Source organism: Neoarius graeffei, chromosome 1 (assembly GCF_027579695.1).
Source record: "Neoarius graeffei isolate fNeoGra1 chromosome 1, fNeoGra1.pri, whole genome shotgun sequence".
Classification (NCBI taxonomy): Eukaryota; Metazoa; Chordata; class Actinopteri; order Siluriformes; family Ariidae; genus Neoarius; species Neoarius graeffei.
The window spans coordinates 80,789,876-80,801,374 of NC_083569.1; the positions used below are offsets into that span (position 1 = coordinate 80,789,876).

Genomic DNA, 11,499 nt, shown 5'->3' on the forward strand with positions numbered 1-11,499 from the left:
AGCTAAGATTATACATTATGTAAATAAAGGTCACAAAAATGGTATTGAGGGACGGAACACTTGTTATACATGGGACGCAACAGCATATAAAAAACTGGAAAGCAAATATAATAAAATACGTGACGGTACTGTTCCGTCCCGTTCTGTTCTGTACCAGGTTATGGCAGATTCTACCGTAACTGGATCCATTAACCACTTGCCCACAAAATAAGAAATTTTTCTTGTCCTTTTTTCAGTGAGGTAATATTTTCAAGATTGAAAATATGGTATTTGGTCTTCTAAAACAGCACATCATTTAAAAATACACTGAGTATATCAATAAAAGATTTTTAAAGAATAAAGTTCTATTTCTTTGACATATCTGACAGACATAACTCCCATTTTAAAAATCACTTTCATTATCCCTGTTGCTATCGTCAGTGAATTTCTGTCAGATGACCTGACGATAGACTCGGCCATTATGGATCTTTGGTAGTTATCGTGTGGAAGCAGGCTTTATCATTTTTGGGTGTCAACAGATAGAGTTGAAATAGATTAACAGCGAAAAAACTATTTCGTTCACGAGAGAAGCCCACAGTTATTTTAAAAAAAAATGCTATTGTCAGTCTGTCAGTCTAATGCACCTGACGATAGCAAAATTCAAGCCCTCACCACGCACATGCTGACTGACGCAAAGAGGAAATTCTACTGCGCATGATTTTTGTGACAGCAGACATTTACTTCCGGGCAAGACTTGGAGTTCTGACAGCTAGATTTCATCAAATAAATCAAGGTAAGATTTTCAGTCAGCTATCCTGACGATAGAAATTTTTGACGATAGAAACATTGAGAATATATTTGTGCATTCATATTTAAATTTTTCTGGAGGAAAACTATCGCAAGTTGAGATAAATCAGAGCCACTTGCGACCCTTTCAGCCGACAGGCCATTTCAATGTGTTATTTCCCCACGAAAGTGACACAGTCGTGTCTATCGTCACTGTTCTGACAATTATTGTTGATATTTCAATTTTGAAAATAAATTTTATCTTTATTTCAATCTCATCTCATCTCATTATCTCTAGCCGCTTTATCCTTCTACAGGGTCGCAGGCAAGCTGGAGCCTATCCCAGCTGACGACGGGCGAAAGGCGGGGTACACCCTGGACAAGTCGCCAGGTCATCACAGGGCTGACACATAGACACAGACAACCATTCACACTCACATTCACACCTACGGTCAATTTAGAGTCACCAGTTAACCTAACCTGCATGTCTTTGGACTGTGGGGGAAACCGGAGCACCCGGAGGAAACCCACGCAGACACGGGGAGAACATGCAAACTCCGCACAGAAAGGCCCTCGCCGGCCACGGGGCTCGAACCCGGACCTTCTTGCTGTGAGGTGACAGCGCTAACCACTACACCACCGTGCCGCCTCTTTATTTCAATATTTTATTATTTGGTTCTAGTGATGAGGTATTTAATATTATTACTAAATGTGTCAGATTAATAATGTAAGAAACAGTTTTGTTGCTGTTGTCATCTAGAGTGTCTGTCAGAATATGATGGTAGACGTTAGTTTGTCTGTCAGATTTTGATGATAGAAACCGATGTGTTTCTATTGTCATTTAGCATGTCTGTCATGTCAGGCTTTTATTAATTAGTTACCGGGACTACTGTCCTAAAATTTACTGTGAATGTCCAAGACCCCAAATGCTACTAGAAAAACTTAATAGAATGATCAAAATAATCAATTCAGCAATTTAAGGAGATGGAACTTAACTGGCCTCTGTTATGGTAGAATCTGCCTTATGGGAGATGCGTTTTCTGATTCACCGCAGGCTCAGTGAATATCGGTGAATAATAACCTCAACTTTGTTATTCACCAATATTCACTGAGCCTGAAGTGAATAATTGCTAATTATTGACTTTTCTTAGTTAAAATAACATGTTTTTCATCTGTTTATTATTAGACTTAAATTACATCTAGCATCTGTCATACAAGTCCTCATGAATGAGCTGATACTATAGAAATGATAATCTGACAAATCATGCTTGATTTCTTTCTCTTTTTTTTTACCTCCAAGCATTCTGGATGCTTCGCTGCAAACTCTTTCCAGTCATCTATGCAGTAATGTTTGTGGATGGCAGTGAAAAGCGAAAACTGGAGCAAAAGAGTACAAAAAGAGAGAGTGAAAGAGTTAACCTTCTTAGTGAAGTTTATGAAATTAAGTGAGATTAACCCAGAACAAAAAAATAACTGACTTTCTGTAATAACAATGATCTTATTGTAGTCAAACATTACAGGATGCACACAAGAAGCACGATAACACTCGTACCGAATGCAGTACCATGGCCATCTCAAAGGTTCCGACTGTGTCCATGTTCGCGGCGATAATGGGAATACCTCTGTAATTGCCTTTTGAGTTTCGGAAAGTAAAGCTGCGCATCAGGTCCACCTTACAAACAAGAGTATTAAAATAATTTTTTTAAAAAAAGAGAGAATATAAGAGAGTGAGAAACACTTAACGTGTGATGAAAAATAAAGGTTTTGAGAATCAGCCGTTTTAAACACATTTCTAATTTAAATGATTAAAGCAATAAAATATTTCAAATTTGCAATAATTAAACTGACGTCCTTGTACCTCACTCCGGGACTTGAGCGTGCTGCGTTTGGGACGGAGCAGCACATCCTTGAAGTCGAGTTTGATATCGTTCTCGATGCGAGGCATGGCTGCTTCACTTTGTACCCTCGGGACTGATACAGTATCTCTGTTTTTGTGAAAACAGTGCCTCTGCTCTGTGTAGCAGTGTGTTCTTTGTACCTACTATCTGTTTAACCAGATAGGAAAACTGTCTCACACTCCTGTGGGAAAGAATGAGAAATATAAAAGTGTCAGAAAGTAAAAAGACTAAAGCTTCCTGTCCATTCAAAAACAACACTCTTTAAAATGTTTATAATATTTCATACTGGGATGCGTGAAAATATTAAAAAATAAGCTTTCATGAAATTTTTTTTAACCTCATTATGTTAATATCAATACACTATCATCACGTAGTAACTCAGTTGTGGTGTCTGGGGTCACATGACTTCAGATTTTGCCTAAATATAAAATCCTCACTCCAAAAGCTGTGTGTCGGAGTGTGTTCTAGTACCTTATACGCTCTCAAAAAAAAAAAAAAATCTCTCACATGTCAGCTGTGGGAATGAAAGGGAGGTGGAAATAAATTCAATTCAGTGTTTACATGTATAGCATCTTTACAGCGGTCACAAAGCAGCTTTAGAGAAATCCGGATGTAGGTTTAGATCCCTGATTATCCCTGTGGCATTTAGTGAATTTAAACTCTGTACACAGCATCATGGCACGGATTATGGCATATAGATACCAAAGGTAAACCTTTTGACTGATGCAAAAACAAATTCGTCAAAGTTTCCTATAATAATTAAGCTATGCATTTTTACCTGCAATAAAAACACTGACACTCTAGGTAGTGATGGAGCACTAGGCGTACAGTCGGCATTTTTTCACTCAGGGTACACATTTCTGTTCCAAAATGGTCATTTTTTGAAAGCTTAGTTTTCAGATTTTTAGTCGGTGCATTTTGTTTCCACATATCTTAATATTACAGTGTGAAAATTTCATGATGTATCCTCATCTGATTCAGAAGATATGGCCTGTTGATCAAGACCACCGTTTCGGTGAATTGGTGGGGGCTACAGAGACTACACCAGTGTATATTTTTTTCCACAGAAGAAAAAAAAAGAAAAGATTTAAAGGTATAACTAGATATATTTTATTGGAAATATTATGAAATACAATGAGCACAGAATCAAATATCTTTTCTAACGAAGAAATGCCTAATGAAGAGTTGGGGGCTATGGAGACTACATTTCTCAATTAAACCACTACTCAGTGCAATTACTTCAAGTCTGTAATAACTAAAGGCATTTTTATACCTTTACTTCTCATGGTAATTATAAAAACATTACGGGAAATTCTTTAACCCTGATTAAACCCCGAGTTTAGAGAGGGCTATGGAGACTACGTTGCTTTTTCCATTATCCCAGTGAACATTTTCAATCAACGCTGAAAGGTGTCGGTGCCTTACAGTCAACACATTTTTCTGTGCATTATTCCTACATATATAGAGATTGAAACTACCAAAATGGAGACCATTAAAAGAATCAGTGATTGAATTTTTGGGTTCCTTTTTGAGAACACTGACCAAAAACGTCATTTGACATGACGACGGACACATTATTAACCTTCATCCTACCAAGTGGGGTCCATCTGGACCCCGCACCTATATGTTTGTTTGCCATTTTAAAAATATGTGACATACTGCCTCACCGTTTTATGAATTTGTCGGAATTTATGTCTTAATTACTGTAAAACACTAAAGCACCGGAAGATCAGCTCTTTGCATTGTGAAGGTATAATTAATTTGTTACTGGGGTCCAACCGGACCCCAGAGTAAAGTTTATCTGTCTTTCATTTTATAATTGAATAGCACACTGAAAGTTAACTTCTTTTATTTCTTTTATGTTCCATAATGAAACTACCAAGGCATTCCTTCTTGGGGTCCGTGTGGACCCCACTGCTGCAATAAGCACAGGCTGCAAAACAAAAGCCCTAAATTATTTTACAATTACTTTTTTGTTTTAAATTCTGTAAGAAAAGACCTAAGTTGTAATCCAGAATGTTTTACAGCTGCATGAGCTGCAAAAATCATGTATATAATGCCAATTTTTTTTTGTGGCGCTATAATTTGCTACATGTATGCTAGTTATTGCAATATTATTGCAATGTTATTGCATTTATAATACATCATTGATATTCAACCATAGTGGATTTTGTTCTTCAATAAAGTTATGTCTCTTTGCTGCATTGAATTGGTTCTTACTGCATTGATTTCAAGGTATTCCCTCCTGGGGTCCGTACGGACCCCGCCTGGTAGTTTGTGTATGTAAAATTGGCTGGTAGGATGAAGGTTAAGTGTGTTCTTTATGCCTTGGGCCCTTTAGTGTATTGCTGTTATTAATACAAGATGTTCTGAACAAAACTTATCTGGTGATTTTGTCTTTATAAGCTTTAATTTTAAAGAAAAGTATTGGGGTCCAAACGGACCCCACATGGTAAGATTAAGGTGTAAAATAGCATGGTAGGATGAGGGTTAAAGAACTGCAAATTTTTTGCCAGGTGATAAATGACTCCTTTATATGCATATATTAAATTAAGCAGAGATACTACATTATCATTTCATATCAATCTTATAGCACAAAATGCACTAGAAATGTAGGATTTTGTATGATGTTATACAGTTCAATGTACAGTGGAACAGTATAACATGCCAAAACAGCCCTAAAATGGACCAAAAAGGCATAACAAATGAAAGAATCAACACGGAAACAAAATTTAAAAAGAAGTGTTCTCCGTGGTGATCCGATGACAGTAATGTAAACATTTCATCTCATTATCTGTAGCCGGTTTATCCTGTTCTACAGGGCCGCAGGCAAGCTGGAGCCTATCCCAGCTGACTACGGGCAAAAGGCGGGGTACACCCTGGACAAGTCACCAGGTCATCACAGGGCTGACACAGACACAGACAACCATTCACACTCACATTCACACCTACGGTCAATTTAGAGTCACCAGTTAACCTAACCTGCATGTCTTTGGACTGTGGGGGAAACCGGAGCACCCGGAGGAAACCCACGCGGACACGGGGAGAACATGCAAACTCCGCACAGAAAGGCCCTCGCCGGCCCCGGGGCTCGAACCCGGACCTTCTTGCTGTGAGGCGACAGCACTAACCACTACACCACCGTGCCGCCTAATGTAAACATATAAGTTTAATACAAGAAACTTGACATTTTTAAAAAATACACCTGCATAACATCTTATTTCTCCAAATGTGTACCCTGAGTGAAAAAATGCCGAGCACTTACAAAGAAATGCCTTCAAAAATAATGAAATTAAATGTTATGTTTAAAAAAATACCATCAATAGGAGTAAACACGAATAGATTTTTTAAAAGTGTCAATATTTGGTGTGAGACCACCCTTTGCTTAAAAAAAAAAATAAAAAAAATAGTAGTCTCAGGTACAGTGAGTGGAGTTTTATAAAGAAATGAACTGTAGGTTTGAGAATCTTTCAGAACCAGCCACAGTTCTTCTGGACACTTTGTCACACTCGCTTCTTAATTTTGCACCAAAACCCAGCAGCCTTCATTATGTCTTCTTTTTTTATTCTGAAAAGTGCGCTCTTGTGTAATATGCTGCTCAGATACACTACCGTTCAAAAGTTTGGGGTCACCCAGACAATTTTGTGTTTTCCACGAAAAGTCACACTTTTATTTACCACCATAAGTTGTAAAATGAATAGAAAATATAGTCAAGACATTTTTATGGCCATTTTGAGCATTTAATCGACCCCACAAATGTGATGCTCCAGAAACTCAGGCCCTGTCCACACGGCAATGGATTTAGGTGAATCTGATAAAACTGTTTATCGTTTCGGCCTGGTGTCCACACAGCACCGGCGTTTTGGGTGCCCCAAAACGATATTTTTTGAGAACGGGTTCCAGAGTGGAAAAATCTGGCAATGGCGCTGTTGCGAAGTCGTCTGGATGAGTAGAACAGATTTGTTTATGATGACGTCACAACCACATGACTAGAACAAGCAGCACTCTCGCTGTTTTGCATGAACCACTGCATTGCATTCACTTTTGTATACAGCTTTTCTTTTAAATAAACAAGTAACTGAACCATTTCTTGAATTTCTTTTTTTTTATTGGATAAGACTGCTTTTCAAAATGTTCACACACAATATAAAAAAAGTTATATAAATTATACAAAAATGCTTTTCAAAATGTTCACACACAATAAGAAAATTAAGTTATATAAAACTATGCACACTAATAAAACTAATTTGTACACACAGAAGGCACAATTTCCATGCATAGTAGCAGCCATCTTCTTCTTGTTGTTGTGTGCTTGTTCCTGTGAGTGCTTCACGCCGGGTAGAAGAAGGGGTTTATGCGCATGCGTTCTACTTCTTCTATTGTTCTGGTGTCTCCGATGGGACCGTCTTACAGCGCACGTAGAGGTGTGGCATGTGTACTGCATCGTTTTCAGCAAGCGTTGCGTTGCCATATGTACCTGATATTTTACTGATCCGTTGTCCATGTGGACGTGATATTTTTTTTTAATAAAATCTCGTTGCCATCGGTGGTGTAGTGGTTAGCGCTGTCGCCTCACAGCAAGAAGGTCCTGGGTTTGAGCCCCGGGGCCGGCGAGAGCCTTTCTGTGCGGAGTTTGCATGTTCTCCCCGTGTCCACGTGGGTTTCCTCCGGGTGCTCCGGTTTCCCCCACAGTCCAAAGACATGCAGGTTAGGTTAACTGGTGACTCTAAATTGACCGTAGGTGTGAATGTGAGTGTGAATGGTTGTCTGTGTCTATGTGTCAGCCCTGTGATGACCTGGCGACTTGTCCAGGGCGTACCCCGCCTTTCGCCCGTAGTCAGCTGGGATAGGCTCCAGCTTGCCTGCGACCCTGTAGAAGGATAAAGCGGCTAGAGATAATGAGATGAGATCTCGTTGCCGTTGTCGTGTGGATGTAGCCTGAGGTGGGGTTTACATTAGACCGTATCAGCGGATCATCAGATTAACATTTTTAAAACGATTAGTGTGCACACAGCAACGCCAATACACGATTCGCGTGCACACAGCAACACCAATACACGGATACGCTTGGCTCCGCAGGCATCCTGCGCTCCAAATCACTCCGTCCTGAACAGCGAGTGCCCTCTGGAGGGTGCGCACTCCGGCCCTGCGCAGCTCACAGAGCACGCGAGTGAAGCGCGCGAGCAGTGATTCGGGACTGAGCCGCTGTGTGTGTGATCTCAGTGCATATTGGGCATGCGCGTCACTTACCACTTGCAAGTGGAAGGATGGCAAGCCTAAAGACAATCATAACTACACAATGGGCAGTATTTGCATCAGTATTTGCAGTATTTTCATACTTTTATACTCTTTAATGAAAGGTGATACAAGGCGGAAGTCCGTGCCGTTTTTCAGCAGTTGCATCACATGACCAACGCTAGCGAATCAGGAAGGTGGATGTCACAGTGACGTTGTCCAATGAGACGCCAGCTAGAGCTCAGCACAGCGTATCCGCGTATTCTCAATGTTTACACAGCACCGGACCAGACACGATCTGGATTGAATACGTGGACCCTGGCGGATTCCCGTTTCCCGGTGTTTTAATGTAAACGGACAGTGCATCCGCGAAGAAAACAAGACAGATACGGTCTAATGTAAACTTGGCCTGAATCTGCTCAAAGGAAAGTCAGTTTTATAGCTTCTCTAAAGAGCTCAACTGTTTTCAGCTGTGCTAACATGATTGTACAAGGGTTTTCTAATCATCCATTAGCCTTCTGAGGCAATGAGCAAACACATTGTACCATTAGAACACTGGAGTGAGAGTTGCTGGAAATGGGCCTCTATACACCTATGGAGATATTGCACCAAAAACCACACATTTGCAGCTAGAATAGTCATTTACCACATTAGCAATGTATAGAGTGCATTTCTGATTAGTTTAAAGTGATCTTCGTTGAAAAGAACAGCGCTTTTCTTTCAAAAATAAGGACATTTCAAAGCGACCCCAAACTTTTGAACGGTAGTGTATAAACATTTAATATTGTGCTGATAAACAAATCTCTGGAAATCTAAAACGCTTCTGTACTGACTTGTTACCGTAGAAATAATAAAATAAAAATCCACAAAAGTTTGTACTTAAGATAAATACATAAATACACAGAGTGCCTAGGGCTTTTTGCCCAGACTGTATCACAGTAGAGTAGCATTAGTGGGCCATGTGGAAGCCAGTTCCAGCTCTGCTCACTGTTATACCGGAAGTTAAAGGACATGTGCTGGTATCTAATACACAGCTTACAATAAAAGGTAATATGTATAGGTAAACATGCCCATATGCAGATATAAGCAGTGTATACAGGGTGAAGCGTTACCTTGTGCTGCTTTCAGTGTCCCTGCAGAATGTGATGAACACACTGCGGTTCACCTTTGTTTCCAGGAAGTGATATGAAAAAAGGCGGTTTTTGCTTCTTGGACATTTACAGTGATGTGAGCTGCAGCGCCGAGTGTAGTTTTATCACCCAAAATGTCCTCTTTAACTCTCACAGTGGTCTCTCTACATAGACTACAAAGCGAGCACGGTTTTCACGACAAACTGTCGTAGTTGTCTCAGTGTTGCCAGGTTCGCTGTTTTCACCTTTTTTTTTTTTTTACAAACGAATTAGCATGCATGCATTGTACCAAGCATTTCAAACATATACACTACTGTTCAAAAGTTTGGGGTCACTCTGAAATGTCCTTATTTTTGAAAGAAAAGCACTGTTCTTTTCAATGAAGATCACTTTAAACTAATCAGAAATGCACTCTATACATTGCTAATGTGGTAAATGACTATTCTAGCTGCAAATGTGTGGTTTTTGGTGCAATATCTCCATAGGTGTATAGAGGCCCATTTCCAGCAACTCTCACTCCAGTGTTCTAATGGTACAATGTGTTTGCTCATTGCCTCAGAAGGCTAATGGATGATTAGAAAACCCTTGTACAATCATGTTAGCACAGCTGAAAACAGTTGAGCTCTTTAGAGAAGCTATAAAACTGACCTTCCTTTGAGCAGATTGAGTTTCTGGAGCATCACATTTGTGGGGTCGATTAAATGCTCAAAATGGCCAGAAAAATGTCTTGACTATATTTTCTATTCATTTTACAACTTATGGTGGGAAATAAAAGTGTGACTTTTCATGGAAAACACAAAATTGTCTGGGTGACCCCAAACTTTTGAATGGTAGTGTAGCTTTGGGAAGGTTGTAAACATGTCCACCACATATCTTTAGTATCCATCCATCCATCCATCCATCCATCATCTGTAGCTGCTTATCCTGTCCTACAGGCAAGCTGGAGCCTATCCCAGCTGACTATGGGTGAGAGGCAGGGTACACCCTGGACAAGTCGCCAGATCATTGCAGGGCTGACACATAGAGACAAACAACCATTCACACTCACTTTAGAGCCACCAATTAGCCTAACCTGCATGTCTTTGGACTGTGGGGGAAACCGGAGCACCCGGAGGAAACCCATGCAGACACGGGGAGTGCATGAAAACTCCACACGGAAAGGCCCTCGCCAGTCGCTGGACTTGCACCCAGGACCTTCTTGATTTGAGGCAACAGTGCTAACCACCACACCACCGTGCCACCCTTCTCCCCCCCCCCCCCCCCCAAAAAAAAAAAAAAAAAATCTGTCCCTCTGAGTTACATGTCGGTCCTGGGATCAAGATTAGGGTTGCAAAGGGGTGGAAAGTTTCCAGGAATTTTGAAGGGCCCAGGAATATTGGGAATTTTCAATTTTGTCATTTATTAAGTTTTAAACATTTTAAAACATTTCATCACCCAGAAAAACAAATTAAAACCCATGTTAAGCCTTTCTTTCAATTATGTACTGTTTTCTGCTAATTAAGAATAGGACATATTGCTAAAAGCCAATTAATAAAAGGCTTTTAGTTTTTCAATATTAGTATTATATAAAACAGTACATAATTGAAAGAAAGGCTTAACATGGGTTTTAATTAATTTTTCTGGGTGATGTTCCCGAAAATTCCCAATATTCCCAAGCCCTTCAAAATTCCCGGAAATTTTCCATCCCTTTGCAACCCTAATCTCGATCCCAGGACTGACATGTAAAGGCCAATTTATGCTGACAACCCAGTCCTCGCAGACAGCGCCGCAGATAGCGTCTGCGTAGCCCCCCCACCTTCGCAGACGCTCTGCGCGCACCTCCCAAAAATTGTGACCACCGCAGAAGCCTCGCAGACAGCGTCGCAGACAAGAGGGCTCTGATTGGTCCACTCTACATCCGCTGTACACGCACTTCTGCTTCCCTACTTTCCCGGTTTGTTTTGTTTTCACGACCGCCATTTTTAAAAACACGAGCGAAGATGGAGCAGCACGAAGAGCGGTTGATCGAGGAAGTGAGGAAGTACGTACATCTATACGACTCCAGTTCTAGTCATTATAAGTAACCGGAGGATAAACACTCCACTAACCACACCCACCAACTACTCCTAGCTATTTCGCGACTTTGCGCCCCCTTGCGTTGTGGCGGTGAATAACATCGCGCACGCCTATTACTCCCCACTCAACGATAAATTACAACTGTCTGCAAAAAGCTATCTGCGAAAGCCTTGTCGCAAGAGCATGCAGAGGCCTTAACTCAGAGGGACAGATTTTTTGGGGGGGGGAAGAGAGAGAGAAAGGCGGCACGGTGGTGTAGTGGTTAGCACTGTCGCCTCACAGCAAGAAGGTCCTGGGTTCGAGTCCAGCGGCCGGCAAGGGCCTTTCTGTGTGGAGTTTGCATGCTCTGGTGCTCCGGTTTCCCCCAAAGGCATGCAGGTTAGGCTAATTTGTGGCTCTAAATTGACCGTGAATGG

At 40.8% G+C, this 11,499-nt stretch overlaps 1 protein-coding gene across 1 annotated transcript in view; it reads right to left on the reverse strand.

Moving 5' to 3' along the window:
* The window catches only part of gmpr2 (guanosine monophosphate reductase 2), a 33,079-nt gene extending 23,832 nt beyond the window's left edge, over positions 1-9,247 (reverse strand). Inside the window, exons 1-4 of the mRNA XM_060936813.1 lie at positions 9,011-9,247; positions 2,624-2,844; positions 2,318-2,437; positions 2,059-2,142 (exon numbers count right to left, since the gene is read on the reverse strand). Coding sequence (XP_060792796.1) covers positions 2,059-2,142; positions 2,318-2,437; positions 2,624-2,710 — 291 coding nt within the window. The 5' untranslated portion in view covers positions 2,711-2,844; positions 9,011-9,247. The remainder of the gene's footprint in view (positions 1-2,058; positions 2,143-2,317; positions 2,438-2,623; positions 2,845-9,010) is intronic.
* Positions 9,248-11,499: the final 2,252 nt, after the last annotated feature.